A 19,972-nucleotide genomic window follows, 5' to 3' on the forward strand; every position below is an offset into this window, starting at 1 on the left:
ATTTCCCTGACTTGTAATCATTGGCAGAACGCTAAGCAGCCCTGTGTTTCTAATTAAGAATTGGATGATGACTGAAGTTGGGAGGAGGTCATCTCTGGGCGGGTCCGCTCTTGGCTGTCTCCACGGCTATGTTAGCATATCCTTGGAACTGAAAATGGGATCCTTCGTGTGAAGTTTAAGTAAACCACTGACTCCTTTGCAAACAGTAAGTGCTCAGTTAAATAGAAAGTTGACTCAAAGCATAAACACCTTCTCTCACTCTGAGTCTCATGTCAACCAGGCATTGTGTGGCTGGGGAGTCAGGGTTACTTCACCAAGCAGAGTTCAGGTGGGCTCACCTTCTCCCTACCTGCGACCACTTCCTGGTCCTCTCCGGACCTCAGACCTCCAGACTCTGGACACTCCCTTGGTTTCTCTCCGGGACTCCCCGTCGCGCCCCTACCTCCTCCTCAGGGTTTCTTTTACCTGTAGTGCTCCCTCTTAGCTTCCTCCTGTTCTCTCTTCTGGCTTTTCCTTAAGAGAAAACCTTCTTAACAATTTTGTCATCTTTTTTCTTACTCTGTTCCTTCTCACTGACTGATCTTAACCATTTCCATGCTTTAAATGGCTAATTACAGTTAATGATGTCCATCCATAGAAATAACTGTGAGGTCAGAATACTTGCCTGGGTTTGAGTTCCAGCTCTCCTAATTGTGTGATCTTAGGCAAGTTATGTAAATCCCTTATGCCTCAGTTTTCTCATTTTTCAAATGGGGGTAAAAACCCAATAAATATAACAGAGTCTGGCATAGTAGCCACCCCAGACTCACCCTCAATTTTGTCTAGCTATATTTATTCATGTCAGGTTTCAGTTTATTTAGCTATTACTTCCTCCAGGAGGCCTTATTTAATGGTCCAAGTCTAGTTAGATCCTCCTTCCATGTGCTCTCATAATACAGTCTAATTACCCTATTTCCCCTATCTTAAATCTTATCACATTCCTTGTAATTGCTGATTTATCTGTCCATGTATCTCGTTAATCATGAGCTCCGTGAGGGCAGTGATGGAATCCAGCTTGGTCATCAGTGTATCCCCAGGGTATACATAGCAGCTTGGGTCAGAGAAGTACTTAATTCATATTTGCTAAATGAGGGATTGATTGCATGACTCTGGTGGTCTGAGATAGTTGGGGATGATGTATCTAAGGCAGATATTACTTCTTTGTGGTCATATCACTAGATTTTGTGCCTCAGAAAATTCTATCATCAGTTTTGTTGTGGTATCCTAGGCAACCTGACTCAAGCCATCTAACTCAGAAGACAATATCATAAGCTCAAATGACAGTTTTTAAAACTTGTCACAGTGATTAGAATATGCTAAGGAACAATTTTATGGGGCCTTACGTGGGATGCTTGGTTTTGTAGAGTGTTGTAGAGCACAGATGATGTCTTTAGTGCATTGAGGACCTTTGGACTTACTCTTTCTAAACATTTGAGGGGCTGATGTACGGGAGGGATGAGGCATATGTCTGACTCCAAGAGATAGGAGGCTACAGGCATGCAGACATCTCTTTATGGCAAAGAACTTTCCGACTGTATAGCTGTCTGGAAATGAAGAGTCACCCTAGTGGCAATGAGCCTATTGCTGCTTGTTTTGAAGCATGGTGGGGAAACCCTGGGCACTGGTGTCGAGATACAGATGGATGAGTGGGGACATTAGGATCCCTTCTAATCCTGAGAGTTGAGCCATGCCCCACTCACTCATGGACCAGTGAGTTAGGCCCTGCATCCACATTATGTCCCCAGTAAATGGCCCTGGAAGAACAAATGCCGAATCACCCATCAGCAAGAAACGATGAGAGTTTAATTTTTGAAACCATTTTGACTGATGATTCTATGTGGTTTCTTGAAGTTAATGTTCTTAGTGCTATTGCCGAATTCTTTTTTTTCTTTGGTCCCTTGATAAAGTTATGTGTATGTCTTGAAACTTAAACATGGCCTATGTGATGTGGGTAGACTCTACTGGTTCGAGCAAATTTACTGATTTTGGAATGGTATGTTCTCTCCTAATATCCTCTGATTTGACTTGGTACCTTAAGTTTATTTTGCATCGGTTGTCTAGGAAATACCATTAAACTTACTTTTTTCTCCCAAATCAGGATCACACCCACCCCTCTTGGAGAAGGGAAGAGCACAGTGACAGTCGGGCTTGTACAGGCGCTGACCGCACACCTGAACATCAACTCCTTTGCCTGTCTGAGGCAACCTTCTCAAGGGCCAACTTTCGGAGTTAAAGGTACTTTAGTTATCAACTACTGTTATTTTTTTCAGAGCACGATTGGAGAGTAAGATCTTAAAGAAAAGTCTAAAAAGAAAATCATCAACAGATGTGGAGTTAAAACTTATGAGAAAAACTAGTACATTTTATTCCTATATGCACCCCTTCCTCAATGCTTAGTAGGTGGAGGGTGCCCCGCCTTGGTCCTCCTGAACAGGGCGCTGTAGTGGGGGGCTTTAGTGGACAGTGGTCGGGCTTTTGCTCGAAGTCCAACCTTAAGCAAAAGTCTTCTGTTTCACCAGAATCTTCTTTGCCAAGTGATTTTGAAACTATTTATATTGATGTTTATCATCTCAACCGTGGTGAAAGGTCTTCCAATTCAAGCAGTTAGAGACCCTTTCGGTCAGACCCCCAGGTCTCATCTTGGGAGTTGCTGTGTGGGGCCTGAGGAGCTCTGGAAACTGGCTATGGACAGAGATGTGATGGAATTCTTCTTTGGCGGTAGTTGGGCTGATTGCTGGCACCATCCCATTCACTATTCTTTCTTTGTTGATTTATCATGAAATTATTGTTCTCCAGTTCACTTTATAATAGCTTTAATTACTGTTTGTTCTTGGCACTTTGTAGTTCTTAGCAGTATTATATTTATATTACTCTTGTAAATATTAATAGCTGCTAGTTCATTAAGTACTGATAACTCATAGAATGTCATACATTATGTAGTGTTATGAACACTAAACTTGGAGCAAGAAGGCCAAGGTTTTTATTCATGGCTGTGTCTCTTTCTGCTGTGTGACTTTGAGCCAGTTACAACCTCTCTGAACTGCAGCTGAAAAGTGTAAAAAGGCTTAAGCAGGACTTACCTGGTTATTGTAAAGAAACAGTATAGAAAAAACAGGGTAAAGTATCAAATGATACGGACGTGAAAGGTATTATTGTTTTAGGAAAAATGTCTTTTTAATGGAATAGCTTTACAACTTGGAGGGATAAGCATCATAGGAAACCTTATATCTTATTGCCTAAAATAAATGGTTAGACTTCCGGTCAAGATGGCTGTGGAGGTAAACGCGGTATGGCATCCTCCCACAACCACATCAAAGTTACAACTAAACTACAGAACACTCATCATTCAAAACCGCCTGAAATCGTGCTGAATGGAAGTCCTACATCTACGGAATTAAAGCAGCCGCATATGAAGAAATGCTCAACATCACTAATCATCAGAGAGATGCAAATTAAAACAACAATGAGGTATCACCTCACACCTGTCAGAATGGCTGCCATCAACAAATCATCAAACAACAAGTGTTGGCGAGGGTGTGGAGAAAAGGGGACTCTAGTACACTGCTGGTGGGAATGCAGACTGGTGCAGCCACTATGGAAAACAATATGGTGTTACCTCAAAAAATTAAAAATTGAACTTCCATTTAACCCAGTGATCCCGCTTCTAGGACTATACCCTAAGAAGCTTGAAACACCAATCAGAAAGAATATATAAACCCCCATGTTCATAGCAGCACTATTTACAATAGCTAAGATCTGGAAACAGCCCAAGTGTCCATCAGTAGACGAATGGATAAAAAAGCAGTGGTATATGTATACACAATGGAGTACTATGCAGCTGTAAGAAAGAAAGATCTCTTATCCTTTGAGACGACATGGAGGGACCTGGAAAGTATTATCCTAAGTGAAACAAGCCAAGCAGAAAAAGACAAATACCACATGATCTCACTTATTTGTGGAATATAATGAACATAACAGTCTGGAGATTAGGGTAGACCCAGAAACATGGAAATAGGGTACAGACTGACAACCCTCAGAAGACGGGGTGCTGGGGGGTGGGAAGAGATAAACCACAGAACGTATATGCATGTACGCATAACTGATGGACATGGACAACAAAGCCGGGGATGGGGCAGGGGGAAATGGGGAGGAGGGTGTCAATGGGGTAAAACAGGAGAAACATCTATAACAAAAATAAAATTAAATAAATAAATAAACAAATAAAAATAAATAAATAAATAAATAAAACTAAAAAAAAAAAAAAGCAGCAGCCGCATCGAGACTGGTAGGAGGGGCGGAGGCGGACGGGCTGGTCCCATCCCACGTGTGGTGGATACAAATCAGGAGGACACCTCGGCTGGGAAGGTCCTCCCTGAGGACTGAGGGGTCCCCGTCCCACACCAGGTGCCCCGCTCAGGGTTCCAGTGCCAGGAAGAGAGTCCCCATAACTTCTGGCTGGAAAAACCAGCGGGAACTGAGGCTCAGGGAGGCTGAGGCGGATGGAGCCCCAGGCAGCTCCTTTTTTACCCCATTGACACCCTCCTCCCCATTTCCCCCTGCCCCATCCCCGGCTTTGTTGTCCATGTCCATCAGTTATGCGTACAAGGGCCCGCGCACGGACTTGTTGGACTCTCTCCCTCTAAGCTCGGAGGGGAGGCAGCTCGAGGGGCGCCAGAGACATACAGGGAAGAACTGAGCTGTTTGGCACTGGAGCGAGGGCTGGAGAGGGGGCTTTCTCGGGGACAGACGTGCTGTCAGAGGCCTTTATTCCTTTGGTGAGCCCTTCCCTGGGGCGGCAGACAGCCGCCATATCTGGGACTCCAGCAACCTGGCTCACACTGGTAGCCCCGCCCTGCTGACTCCCTGAGGCCCCGCCCCGCCCCGCCCCACCCAACTTTCAGGCCCACCCAAGCTATTGCCAGTTGGTTAACTATAGGATTGGCCTGTCTTGGATCCTGCTTCAGGTTTCCCTAAATTCTTTCAAGCAAGCAGCATCTGGTCTCAGATAGCCGCATCCATACCTCTTGTTAAGTAATACATAGAAACAAACACAGGGAGGCAGCCAAAATGAGGAGACAAAGAAACAGGTCCCAAATGAAAAAACAGAACAAAAACCCCAGGAAAAGAACTAAGCGAAATGGAGATAAGCAACCTAACAGATGCTGAGTTCAAAATACTGCTTATAAGGATGCTCAGTGAACTTAGTGAGAACCTCTAGAGCATAAAAAAGGACAAGTCAGAAGTGAAAGATGTACAGTCAGAAATGAAGGAGGCACTAACTGAAATAAAGAATAATTTACACATATTCAACAGTAGAGTAGGTAAAGCCAAGAAGCAAACCATCGATTTGGAATATAAGGAAGCAAAAATCACCCAATCAGAACAGCAAAAAGAAAAAAGAATTAAAAAAAAAAATGAGGATAGTGTAAGGAGCCTCTGGGACAACTTCAAGGATGCCAACATTCACATCTTGGGGTGCCAGAAGGAGAAGAGAGAGAATAAGAAATTGAAAACCTATTTGAAACAATAATGGCGAAAACTTTCCTAACTTGGTGAAGGAAACAGACATACATGTCCAGGAAGCACAGGGAGTCCCAAACAAGATGAACTCCAAGAGGCCCACACCAAGACACATCATCAAAATGCAAAAGGTTTAAGACAGAGAATCTTAAAGGCAGCAAGAGAAAAGCAGTTACCTACCTACAAGGGAGTTCCACTAAGACTCTCATCTGATTTCTCAAAAGAAACTTTGCAAGCCAGAAGGTAGTGGCAAGAAATATTAAGTGATGAAAAGCAAGAACCTATAACCAAAATTACTCTATCTTGCAAAGCTATCATTTAGAATCGATGGCCATATAAAGAATTTCCCAGACAAGGAAAAGCTAAAGGAGTTCATCACCACCAAACATTATTATATGAAATGTTGAAGGGTCTTCTTGAAGAAAAAGAAAAAAATATGAACAAACAAAATGGCAATGAATACATAGTTATCAACAATTGAATCTACAAACAAAATGAACAAGCAGAACAGAAACATTCTCATAGATACAGAGAACATTTTGTTGGTTGCCAGATGAGAGGGGGGATGGGGGAATGGGTGAAAAAGGTGAAGGGATTAAGAAGTACAAATTGGTTGCTAGACTGACAAACCTCAAAGGGAAGGGGGGTTGGGGGATGGGAAGAAATAAACCAAAGAACTTATATGCATATATCCATAACCAATGGACACAGACGACAGTGTGGGAAAAGGCAGGAGGGGGGCGGGAGTGGGGAGGAGGAGGTCAATGGGGGAAAAATGAGGACCATCTGTAATACATTCAACAATAAATATATAATTTTTTAAAAAGACAAAAAATAAATTTAAAAAATAAATAAATTGCTTATAATGTATTAGTTTGAGTTTATCAGATAGATTTTTTTTAACAAAGCTTTTGGATACTTCAGTGCAAATTAAATGAAGCCTAGCCACAAAGATCTAATAATAAATTGATAAAATAATCCCATGTTTGCTGCAATGACATTTGCAATATTTTTTTCACCCTTTTTTCTAAACAAGGAAACTGAAGATCTTAAATTGCAAAGTTGGACATAGCGTGAGCCTTTTCCCCGTTCTGTTCTGCTTTGATAAATCATTCGTGTTTCTCACTGCATGTTATTCCATCTTGGGGATATATGCCTCCCCGTTGGGTTTGGGGAGCTGTGTCGCTAGGGCTCTGTTCATCGGTGTAGCTGTACTTGATGACCCATTTTAAATGGTACCTGCTCTGTTGTTTAGGAGGAGCTGCAGGTGGCGGGTATGCCCAGGTCATTCCCATGGAGGAGGTAAGATCTCTAAGGGACACATGTCATGTGTCACTGTTTTTTCTTCCTGGCACCTTCTTTTCTGTGCTCTCATAAACACAGAATCACTATCCCCAACTCCAAAGTCCTAAAGGCTCTGAAAACCAAAACCCAGCATGTATTGTTACGAGCTGTTTATGGATTTTGTCTGTGCCACTTGGAGTAAATCTTCACATATTTTTCTGTAGAAATACTGTTTTTGATGAGTGGATGTTGACCTAGACCCTGCTTGAGATGTTTTATAAATGAATTATATGTACATCATATCACCCCTCTAAATTCTTAGAAATTCTGAATTCCAAGACCCTTCTGGCCTCAGGGTTCTGGATGAGAAGAAACAGGCCTATATCACCATCTATCACCAGTTACAGCCAAATTCAGGAAGACTTGGACTCCTCACCTCTGTAAATAGGAACTCCAAAATCAAATAGTTCCTCCCAAAATGGGCAAAAAGGGCCAGCGGGGTCAATTCTTATTTCTCAAGAACCCCTCTCACCCTAATAACCAGTCCTTTGTTCTCTGTATATAACCAGTCAGTGCCCAGGTCTCTTCAGTTCTACTCTGTTCATCGGCCTTTTAGTTCAGGCCCTGAGAAATCTTCCTAACATGCAAGTCTGAGCAGGTTCCATTCTTGTCCAGTATGTTCCAGTGGTTAGGCTGTCCCTGTCCACCCAGCATAGCATGGCAGGTCCTCCTGGGCTGCTGCTCTGCTGTCTCCGGTCTCACTGTCTCAGGTCCCACGTGCAGCCTCCCTCTCTCCACCCCGTCACAGTCCTTGCAGACTCTTCCCTGTTGTCTCTTGATTCCAAGCCTGGGATGTCCTTCCCTTCCTTTTCTGCCCTCCCTTCCCAGCTTATACTTCTAGGTTCTGTTCCAGCCCATTGATTTCCCTCCTAGTCCATGTTTCTCATGATTTCCCTCCTAGACCATGTTTGGTCAGCTGTGGTGAGTTAGAGACCTTAGGCCTCAGCAATAGCAGAATGCCCAGCACATAGTTGATGCTCACTATGAAATACTTACTGGTTTGTTTTTGTTTCTTTTCTTTTAATTTTTTTTTTTTTTATCCTCACCCGAGGACATTTTTCCATTTTTTACTCAGATAGAGCGGGAAGGAGAGAGAGGAAGAGAGAGAAACATCGACGTGAAAGGGACACATCGAGTGGCCGCCACCCACACGAACCAACCAGGGCCGGGGACAAACTGCAGCCAAGGTATATGCCCTTAGCGGGAACCGAACCCGGGTCTCTGTGGACCGCAGGCCGACGCTCTAACCTCTGAGCCAAACCGGCCAGGGCTCTTTTAAATTTTTTTTAAGGGAGAGAGAGAAACATTGATGAGAGAGAACATCAATTGGCCACCTCCTGCATGCCCCCCACTGGGAATTTGGCCCACAACCTGGGCATGTGCCCTGACCGGGAATCGAACCAGCAACATCTTAGTGCATGGGTCGACACTCAACCACTGAGCCACACCAGCCGGGCATACTTACTGATTTTATCAAAGGAATAGGGAAGATGCTTACCTGTGGAGGCCTGAGTGTCTTATTTTGTTATAAAATAAGACTTCAACCACAAAATATAAATGTTTAAGCTTCCAAGAAATGAATGAAATGTGACTTAAAACAGAACACCGTTTTTTCAAATAAATCAACTTATTTTATTAGCCCAAAGTTACTTTGTTTCTGGAGTAACTGATCCGGTTTTTTTTTTTTGGGTGGTATTTCAACCCTTTCAAGAAGCAATGTGGTGATATCATCAAGATCAACTATAGACTTCTTTGCAACAGTTGAAAATTTAGAAGCCACTTTAATTACCAGACATAGGAGACTGAACAGTTTTGGTACATCTGCTCAATTATACAGTCCCTAAAGTTGTAACTATACAGAAATAAGATTATTATATAATAATAAGGTGTTTTTTTTTTAAGCAGGTACCAAATTATAAGTATGCTGATTTTACAAATAATTGTCATGTGTGCACATAAAACTGGAAGGAAAATAGCATAATTAATAGTGTTGTGAGAATGATGTATTTTCTATTTCTCACACTTTCTGTCATATTTCATATTTTTCTATCATTACTATTTACTTCATGCCCTGACTCATTGCAAAGTATATTTGATACAATATTTTCTAACTCATAAAACAATGCATAAAAATGAAAATAAGGAAACCAATCACGAAGTCCATCAGAATACTTCACCTTTAACCTAAAGAAAGAATTTGCAACAGAAAGTCTGTTCAAGAGTTCTTTATTGTCACTGATTTTCTGATTGAGGCTGTTCTATGGGCTCCACTCATAAGAATATGTAATTAGTATAATATTTAATTTATTCTGGAAGTTCTTGAATACTGCCATGTTGTTTAAGACAAGTAGAAAGCTGTTTTAATCTCATTTATAGTTCAACCTCCACTTGACTGGGGATATTCATGCCATCACTGCTGCCAATAACTTGCTGGCTGCTGCCATCGACGCAAGGATTTTGCATGAAAACACGCAAACTGATAAGGTGAGAAAGGGTTCTTGCTGGCCCTTTGGGGCATCTTGTCCTAGGATTCCTGGATTCTTACGGAGTTTGTGGGAAAACTTCTGGATTCTGTAAACTCTCTGGAATTTTATTCCAAATTCTGTGAATCTGTATATGTCCTTTTTTCTTGGGGGAAAGGATTCATACTTTGGTCAGATTCTCAAGTGAATTTATGACCACTGCCAAGTTGCTGGGAGGATTATGTTCATTGTACATTTTAAGCCAAATATTCTCTGAGACAAGTCTTTAGTTTTGAAGATAGTTGGCGTACTACTTCTCTTCACTCTGTCCATAGGTCTGATCTCTGTTCTGTGCTAAGGGGATTGGAGAGAGAGCTTTTAAGACTAATGTTACACGCAGCTGTCCTAGGTGTGCTCTAGAAGAAGTCAGACCCCCTTGATGGGCTTCAGGTGCATGAGAGGTAGACCATGCACCTGAAAGGGACCGGGTGCCAGCTGCTGACTCCTCATAGACATGGACATGGATGAGAGTGGGAGTTTCTGGCACTTTCACAGGGGTCTGACTACCTCCAATTAAAGTAACTTTCTAGTGAGTTTTGAAGCCAAATTCAGATAAATATTATTTTGGTAGTTATAAGGCTGTAGATCAAGAAACACATACTTGTGCAAACTCTCTGCAATGTGCATTGTGTCAGATCCAGTCAGATTTATGAAAATGACAGAACTTAAGGCTACATTGCTTATCTTAGCCAAGAATTTTAATAGGGTCTATAATCTAAACAGTTTGGTAATAAATGTAATGAACTTTGTTGTATCCTGTGAATTGTCCAAGTTCATGGTTAGCCCTTAAACTGTTGGAGTTTGTTTTTGTTTTGTGTTCCTAGGCTCTGTATAATCGCCTGGTTCCTTCAGTGAACGGTGTTCGAGAGTTTTCAAACATTCAGCTTGCTCGGCTGAAGGTAAGTTTCCAGTGGGTGGTTCTTTAGACAGAAAATATCCTGGAGACACATCAGAAACATGATCAAAGCCAGACATTTACGAACTTGGTTTGATTTTGGTTTTCAGATGCTCTCTGGGGTATTACACGCTAAAGAGAGAACGATAGAGCAGGGAGAGTGGGACCCAGAAACCCGAGACCTGCTCTGCCGGCCCGAGCGCCGAGCGAACTAACTCCAACGCTGTCATTTTCAGCCACCGTTTGGCAAATAATTGGTTTTAAAACTTCGCCCCCTTGCTTCTTACTGAACCACATTCAGTTTGTTGAGGAGAACGCGCAGTACACCCTCCTCAGCAGCTCCAATCTCGTTTGTCGCCCAGATTCTTTCCTTGTCCCTCATTAAAAGCCACTGTCCCAGAATGTTACCTTTGTCGAAACAGATGCATTGACTATTTCAGTGGCTTATTTCTCAGTGAATTCGAAATAACTCGTTTTGAAAACACAGACATTAAGTTTACTTGAATTATTGGTATTTTATTGGAAAAGATCTAATGAACTGGGCATCAGACATACAGAAGGGTTTATGTCCCTCCCGCCCACAGCACATGGTGGCCGTGGAGAGCCTCAGCTGAGATGGTTCTGCCCTTTGGGTACTGCCAACTGCATTACATTTTCAGATTTGTCATGTTAAGGGTATATGACAAATTTCATTGTGTTCCGCCTATAGGAAATGTTGGGTCTTAGGCATTTATGTATATGAGTTGGCCTAATCTACAGATAAGCAAAAGTCAGGTTCAGTTTTTAAAACAGCTTTTCCTAGTCATGGAGAAAATAAAGGAAGAGGAATTGTGTTGGTTACATCTTACTTTCTAGTCCTTCTAAAACTTAGTGCACTTTCTGTTCTTGGTCATTAGAAACTAGGAATAAATAAGACTGATCCAAGCACACTGACTGAAGAGGAAATGAACAAGTTCGCCCGTCTCAACATCGACCCCTCCACCATCACATGGCAGCGAGGTGGGTGCCGACCGCCAGATCGGGGCGGCGTGTTGCGGCGGAAGCCCTAAATCAGTTCCACAAAGGCATGGGTTTCTTTCTCCCCATTGTCCGCCCAGCCTGTGTTTCATGATTCCTTCCTGTATTTGCTTCCCGTCCTCTCCTCATCTCTGCCTCCTATCTGGGCTCAGTCACATCCTCTCCAACACCTTCCACGTGTCCAAGGAAAACTACTTCATTTTCTTCATCTCTTTCTTCTCTGGCTTCTTGTCCTATGTTTTTGAAAAGTCTTTGTCTACCCATATGTGTCTCGCCACCCCCTCTACCCACTGCCTTAATTAATTCCTCTCATTTTCTTACCACTGCTCTAAGCGGCTCTGAAATCTGTACTTTCAGCTCCGAATTTTTTCTGAGTCTGGCACATGCTTCCAGCCACTTACGAGAGTACTCGCCAACCCTTCAGATGCAGCGCAGAGGGACTCCCCATGGGCTCCGGCCTGCCTGACCTTCCTGTCCCCCTGTTAGCCAGGACACTTCCCTTGTCCCCCACACTGCCCTCTACGGGGGTGGGACAGAGGGGAGAAGCACTGCATGTGGAATCAGGAGCCCTGGGTGTGTGTCCACCCTGCCGCTAACTCACTGCGGGACTCCGAGCACCACGTGCACAAGGGCCTGGCCCTTTGGAGATGGGCGAGATGCCGGCGGGAAGGTGGGGATGGCCCTGGTGAAAGCCGAGGTGCCCCCGCGGGGGCTGGGCTGCGCTCCTGTCCTTCCCGCATGCTTCCTCTCAGACCTGCCACCCACTCCCCCTTTCTACCCACTTCCACTTGTATCAGATGCCCGGTTTTTTGTGGTTACCTTTTAATAGCTAGTCTTGCTTTCCTTTCCTCCCCTTCAGTAAGTAGGTTCGTGTTGTAGAGATGTCTGGTCACTGCCGTACTCTACTGTGTGACAGAGTTCTCCCTCATCATGAGTGGGATAAAATTGCCATCACATAGATTGGCCCGAAGGACCACGGTGGTGTGGCCTCGTACACTTGTTCCCTGTCTGCCTCCCAGACAGGTGGGCCCTCCTTCATTCTTCCGTTTCCCTGCCCAGGCCCTCCCATCGTGAAGCTTCCCTTCTGGGAATTCATTCAAGTAGTTCATTACGAATTAGTGTTTTCGCACAGACCGAGGGGCGGAGAGACAAAGACCGAGATCTTTCATGAGCTGTGCAACTTTCCACAAGCGACTTTCTCAGTTTCCTCTGTAAAAGGAGTCATGATTCCAGGTGTCTCCTTGCGCCGGCCCACAGCCACACGGGAGTGCTTCCCAAACCCAAAGTACCACCAGTAACCACAGGCCACGGGGGCAGTAGTCACGTGATGTATATTCCTCTCTGTGTGTCTCCAAACTAAAGGAGAGTCGAATCTCTTTGGAAACTGTAAAAACATTTTTTGTTATAAAAGTAACAATATTATAAAGATTTCGGAAATGTCCAAAAAGAATGAGAAACATCTTGCTTTGCTAACAGCAGCTGGATTGTGTGCATATCCCTAAATGGAATTTAGGTATGAAGACTTGATGTCCTACTACCTTCGTTTATATCAGAACATGCAGGTTCTGTTCTTAGCTGTTTGTTGTGGTGGTGATTTTAAATGGCTCTAGAGCAGCAGTTCTCAACTGTGGGTCGCAACCCCTTTGGGGGTCGAATGACCCTTTCACAGGGGTCGCCTAAGACATAACAGTAACAAAATTAGAGTTATGGGGTAGCAACAAAAATAATTTTATGGTTGGGGGTCAGCACAACATGAGGACCTGTATTAAGGGTCGCAGCATTAGGAAGGTTGAGAAGCACTTTTGCAGAGTGTTTCTCTGTGGATGAGCCACAGTTCCTGTGAGCTGCCTCGATGATGGAACCAGACCAACATCATTCATAACAGACATGAACATTTTCCACATCTTGCTGGTAAGACTGCTTTTTAACTGAGAAGATTCACTATTACAACACCATTATATCCAAAATGCATAGTCAACTTTTTCAAGGCATTTTGGAGTTTGTGTGACTCTTTTAGCCTTTTCAGGGGTTTACTTGTGAAAGAAAACCATGCGGGCGGAACTTAGAGTATTTCTAACCAAGCCTGTGGATATGCTAAAAAACACAGTTCTACACAGGCGAGCCTTCCTCCGCATCTGTTCTGTGGTTCCAGCTGCGGTGACCGTCAGAACGAGACTGCGGCTCAGGCCAGTGGGCACCGAGAGGAAGGCTCCGCAGCCTCTCGTGCCCAGGGCTGGTGTGCACATTGGTTTCTCTCCGAGAGTCCCATCTTTGATATTAACTCATGGGAAGAAGAGCTAAACTACTTGTTAATATCTTTCTAAACTCCTCTGGACTCTCCATCAGATGAGTTGGGGCCATTTAATGCAAGGTGGTTGTTTTCTAAGGCAATATGGGCTTAGACCTGGAAGCAGTGTAACCCTTGTGATGTGATTAGATCTTTTTCTGATTTGGTAACTAGAGAGAGGACACTCAGAACATGGGGTTGTTTAATGGTCACCCCTTTCCTTACAGCCTGTGTGAGAAATCGAACGGTTCTTGCATCCTGTGCCTCATATCAGAAGCTTAAAGGCCCCATGTGCCTGCCAATAGGGTGGAACCAGTTGCCAATAGAATATTCCAGAAACAGTTAATGTAAGCAGAAGAAACAGCAGACATGGGGCCATCTTGCTGCTCCTGCAGGAGTGTGAGCCCCTGTCTGAGCATTGGAACCTCCGTGGGCTCCCAGTCTTCCCTTCTCCCCTCTCAATCATGTGTCCCTCTCCTGGTCATAGACCAAGGTCCCACAAGCCTCAGTCATCTTCAGTGAACTGACATCAAGTTCCTGATTCCCGACACCTGACAACATGCAGGAAATCATTGCAGTTCTTCCACTGAAACCCCCGGAGTGGACCTGTCCCTGATGGTACCTTGTGCCACCCAGATCCTGAGCCGATGGTTCACAGGCATACTCTGCATGTCCATGAAGACAGTCAGCACTGTGGGCTGCAGGGAGCCTCTAGACTAGATCAAAGAGGAAAAAACAACCTGCACCCCCTTCCTACACATACTCACTCATCCCCTGCTTATCTCCCCTGGACAACAAAGGCCTTAGGTCAGAGATAGATGTCTTGTCATCTTTGTTTACCTGTGCCACTCACACAGGACCTTGCACAGAATTGGCCCTTGGTCAAGACTCCTGGAATGAGTAGGTGTTTCTCATTCCACCTTTAGTTCTGTCATGTGGAGGCCGGCAGTTCTGTATCACTCATTCAGGGTTACTTTCTCCTGTCTTCTGTGTCAGAATGTTATCTTCCCAGTTTTTCTCATTGTGTCACCGACACATTCACACGACTCTTTCCCGGTATCGCGCACGCTTGTGAATGTGAGATGCCTGTTCTACCAGCACATGGTAACACCACCAGCCGGCTTGCAACACTTGGAGGGGCTTGCTTGTGTTCTCTTTGCCGAATAAAAATCAGCTGAATTTTGTGCCCAGGCCGGTTTGGCTTAGCGGTTAGAGCGTCAGCCTGCATACCAAAGGGTTGCAGGTTTGATTCCTGGTCAAGGGCACATCCTGGGTTGTGGGTTTGTTCCCAGCCCCGGTCAGGGTTATGTGAGAGGCAACCAATCAATGTGTCTCTCTCACATTGATGTTTCTCTCTCTCTGCTCCCACTCCTTCACTCTATCTAAAAAATCAATGGAAAAATATCCTCGGGTGAGGATTAACAACAACAACAACAAACAAAACTGAATTTCTAATAGCAAGATCACATGAATCTTTTGTCAAGATTATGCATACTACACATGAGAATAGGAGATGTTTTTACTTTACATGACTCTGCACTGTAGGTCTTGGGAATAAGTACCAGCTAGCGATCATATTGAGAAGCATTCCTTTGTATGTATTCTGCTTATACCTTAAAATCCTAAAGAAGGCTTCTGTGTGTTTGGTAAGTGTTGAGTGTCTGTGTGAGTGTGTGTATATGTGCGTGTGTGAGAGCGTGTGGTGTGTGGAAGCTGAGTCGTGGAACAACAGAGGTGGGCATGGTGGGCACGTCGGCTAGTGTCATGTGCCTGGGAGGCACAGTTGACATTTTCATCCTTTGGATACTTCTGTTCCCAAATGCATCCTTCCCATCACCGCTATCAGTACCATGCTATAAATTTAGTAAATCATCTAAGTTGTCAGTGTGGACAACTTGTTATTTGAAGCCTCATAAATTATTAGTGAGGTCTCAGCCTTTCTGGCTTTGTTTCTGGCATTATAAATTTGGTTTTTACTAAACCATATCTAGTTTTCACAAACAAAATGCAAATCGGTGCAATTCAAACAAGCCAATCAGGGGACCTGGTGCCTGTTTAATTCATGATTGACTCCCCCGCCCCCCACTGTTTTATTTCTTTGTTGTGGTTAAATATGCCTATATCATTTTAACCATTTGTAAGTGTGCACTTAATGCCATTGATACATCCAAAAGGTTACAATGATTACACCATCATCACTATCTAGACTCACAACTCTTTCATCGTTCCCAGCAAAGACCCTGTACCCATTAACAATAACTTCCCTTCTGCCAGCCCCTAGTAACCACTGCTCTACTTTCTGTCTCTATGCATTTGCCTAATCTAGATAGAACTACACAGACATTGTCCTTCTGGCTTATTTCATCATGCCTAATGTTTTCAACATCCATTCATGTTGTAGCATATATCAAAAGGCCGTTCCTCTTCATGGCTGTATAATATTCCATTGGGTGTGTATATTACATTTTGTTTCTTCATTCATGTGTTGAACACTTAGGTGTTTCTACCTCTTGGCTATTGTGAATGATGCTACTGTGAACATGGGTGTGTAAATTTCTGTTCAAGTTCCTGCTTTCTATTGGATATATGTATAGAGGTGGACTTGCTGGATCATATGATTAACCTTTTGAGAGACTTAATTGTCTTCTTGTGAGTCTGGTTTCAACATAATATGTCATCATTTCAGAAATGCTTTTGCTAACTGCCTAGTCAAAAATGGTATCTCACCCCACTAGTACCCTGACACACAATCTCATTTCACCTCCTATCTCCTCCTACAGCACGTACCACTAGCTGACAGTTTCTCGTGTATTTGATCCCTCCCTGTGTCCTTCCACTGGAACACTGGCTCCGGGAAGCCAGGCCTTGCCCCTTGCCCTCTGCTGCTTCCCCAGCACTCGGAGCAGTGCCAGGCGCACACTCGGCAGCCAGTTCACACTTGCTGATTGATAATCTGTTCTATTCTCTTTCAGTACTGGATACAAATGACCGATTTCTACGGAAAATAACGATTGGGCAGGCAGGCACAGAGAAGGGATATTCTCGGCAGGTATGTGGCCTTTTCTTCACAGGAGTGGCTGTTCTTAGTAGCCGTGGTTTACCAACACATTCACGCAATTCTTTCGAGGAACACAGAAGGTGGGAAGTCTCCTTTATTTTCCTTTTTTTAAAAAATTTTTTCTTTATTGATTTTTAGAGAGGAAGGGAGAGGGAGAGAGATATAGAAACATTGATGAGCAAGAACATCAATTGGCCGCCTCCTGCATGCCCTGCACTGGGGATTGGGCTCACCACCTGGGCATGTGCCCTGACCAGGAATCGAACTGGCCACCTCTTGGTGGGTCGACACTCAACCACTGAGCTGCACCAGCCGGGCTCCTATATTTTCTTACCATCCTTTTCTTGTATGAGTTCAGTTGTGTTTCTGGGGTGAGCCACGCAGGGTGTCACTCAATGTCAGACCCACCCATTGTTACTGCATCTGCGTGACAACTGCAGATGAACATCTCAGGCACGTTACTCACATTCAGAAACTGAAGACAAGAGCACACCACGTTACTTCACTGAAAAGCCTGAGGAATTTTTAAGGATAATGTCTTATTACCCAAATCCAGAGAATGTGGAGGATAAATTATGATGTCCGCCTTCATTTGAACAGGTCTCCAAGGTGGAGCCATGGCACTTGGGGAATATAAATTCACTTTGTGATTTCTTTTTTAGCCAGGCACAGTAGGCCTCTAAGTTATCTATTTTTGTAATAAACCTATTTTAAGACAGTTTTAGATTTATGACCTTTATATTGTTAAGTTTTCTTAGTGAAAAAATAATAATACTTTTTCTCTAGTATGAAGAAGAGATAATTTTGACAGAAAAATGTTTCTTTTGTATGAAAAAAAATGACGTACGAAAACATTAAAAGACCCGTAACACACTGGGAGAGAATGTTTGCAATGTATGCAAAACAAAGGATCGATGCACCAGACCTAGAAAGAACTTCTACAAATTAATGCTCAGATATGCTCTCATCGAGGCCTTTCCTTGTCACCTTCTTTAAAACTGTCGCTGCCTGTCCCCAAACTCCCTTTCCTTTCCCTGCCGTACTTACTCAGCTTCCTAATGTTCTGCCTCCCCTTATCACAGTGTGAGCTTCGTGAGGGCAGGTGTTTGTCTCTCGTTCACTGCTGCATTCTCAGGGTCTAGAATTTTGTTAAATACATAATATCTAGTGGTAGGTGTTCGGTAAATATTTGCTGAATAAATGAATAGGATAAATAAAAAACAGTTTACAAAAACACAAATAAAATGCCAATAAGTACTCATAAAACTGCAAATTAAAGAACAATGAAGTGTTTACCTATGAGCTTATCAAAACATCAGTTACTGCTCAGTGTTACATAGTGCAGGTGTGAAGCAGTAGCGACTTTTATACCGCGTTGGTGGGTGTCCACATTGGTGAAGCCTCTTGAGTGACAGTTTGCTAGTTGTAAAGTTTGAAATGACCCAACAATTTCTACTCCGGGACTGTAAATATCAAAGAAAAAGGAGGAAATGAGGAATATTTGCTTATGTGCAAAAGATAGCTCTGTGTGAGCATACTAATTACAGCATTATTTGTAATGGTGGAAATTTGAAACTATTCAAATGTTCATCAGTAGGAGCGGTCATGTACTTTGGTGCCTCGTTCTACCAGGGAAGCGTGGCAGTTGAAAAGAATCACTGTGAAATGGAAAAACTTAAAAAATTTTAAAGTGAAATACACATAGTATAATCACGTTTATGTTGAGAAAAAGCCCGCATACATGTTCATATATGTGTATATATATACATTCAGTGGAAGCTGGTGAGATGTGCACCAAATTCTGGCATAGTTATGGATGGAAAGAGGATTGGGAAAGAAAGGGGGTAGTAGGAGGGCCCTTCCACAGTCTGCATGTCTTTGTGCTGTAACTGAGTGCTGTCACAGTGCGAAGTGGGAAAGGTTCGTGATGGCTGGCATTGGAATGCCTTGTATCAGTAGGCTCATTACATACATGAGCACATTCCGTTTGTGAATCTGTTTTACAAATGAGAAACTGGGCATGTTAAGTAACTTGCCCAAGGTTGTATCCTATATTGCTTTATGTGTACATGTTTTTAAATAAAAAGGGATTATATTAAAAAACTTCAACTAATTTTTTAAAGCCATAAGACCTTATTGAGGACATCTTTTTATGTCAATTAAGGGAGGTCTGTATGATCACTTTTTAATGTCTCTAGAATATCTTATCTTGTAGATGCATCAGAATGGATTAACTAGTTCCCTGTAGTAGACATGTAAGGTGTTTGCAGTGTTGAGCTATCATCAATAAGCTGATGTACACAAAGGTAACATACACACATGTTCATGTGTGTTCTCAGTGATGCTATCCTTAGGACACATTCCAGATCCATGATTGCAGATTTCACATGTGGATGTATAGTTCCATTTTACCTTCCAGAACAGCCATGTTGATTCACATACTTGCCAGCATGGCTTAATGTCCTTTGTTTAAATTGTGATAAACAATAAGAATCACACTTACACCTTTATATGATTTTGAATTTTTTTCTTTTTTTTAATTTTCACCCGAGAATGTAGTTTTCATTTATCTTCAGCTAGAGTTGGGGGAGGGGGGAATAAACATCAATGTGAGAGAGACACATCGACTGGTTGCCTCTGAACGACCCCAACCAGGGCCAGGGACCAGGGCCCGGGAACCAAACCACAACCAAGGTATGTGCCCTTGACCGGAATCGAACCCAAGACTCTTTGCTCTGCAGGCCTACACTCTAGCCACTGAGCAAAACTAGCCAGGGCTGATTTTGAAATATTTTATTTGCAAAACAAAAATGATTAGCCCTTCATATCATTCAGTCAATAAAATGAAGAACAATGATAGACAAATACTACATGATCTCACTTATTTGTGGAATATAATGAACGAGTTGGGCTGATGAACAAAATAGACCCAGAGACGTAGAAAGGAGTACGGTTCAGACTGACAAACCTCAGAGTAGGGGGGTGGGGGGATGGATGAGAACTTACATGCATGTATACATAACCAATGGACATAGACAACAATGCTAGTGGGGTGGGGGGAGGAGAAACATCTGTAACAAAAATAAATTAATAAAAATTGGAAAAAAATAAATTTTAGAAAATGAACAATGAAATTTATATTGATTCAATTTATTTCATTTTTTATATTGCTCAAGATATAAAATTTTGAAATTGTAATCATTACAATTGAAGAACTTGTATGTGTGTTGTAAATTCCACTTATTACTTATACAGGTAATATTTTAAGAATATTTCTAGTTTTGTGTTTT

General features: G+C 42.9%; 1 protein-coding gene across 3 annotated transcripts in view; it reads left to right on the plus strand.

Moving 5' to 3' along the window:
* Window positions 1-19,972, plus strand: part of MTHFD1L (methylenetetrahydrofolate dehydrogenase (NADP+ dependent) 1 like) — a 191,257-nt gene that overhangs the window by 50,331 nt on the left and 120,954 nt on the right. For all 3 annotated transcript variants that reach the window (XM_036248192.1, XM_036248194.1, XM_036248193.1), the window contains 6 exons: window positions 2,138-2,274; window positions 6,815-6,861; window positions 9,280-9,387; window positions 10,250-10,324; window positions 11,217-11,319; window positions 16,597-16,673. In XM_036248192.1, the coding sequence (XP_036104085.1) occupies window positions 2,138-2,274; window positions 6,815-6,861; window positions 9,280-9,387; window positions 10,250-10,324; window positions 11,217-11,319; window positions 16,597-16,673 (547 nt within the window). The remainder of the gene's footprint in view (window positions 1-2,137; window positions 2,275-6,814; window positions 6,862-9,279; window positions 9,388-10,249; window positions 10,325-11,216; window positions 11,320-16,596; window positions 16,674-19,972) is intronic.

Source organism: Molossus molossus, unplaced genomic scaffold (assembly GCF_014108415.1).
Source record: "Molossus molossus isolate mMolMol1 unplaced genomic scaffold, mMolMol1.p scaffold_m16_p_8, whole genome shotgun sequence".
Lineage (NCBI taxonomy): Eukaryota > Metazoa > Chordata > Mammalia > Chiroptera > Molossidae > Molossus > Molossus molossus.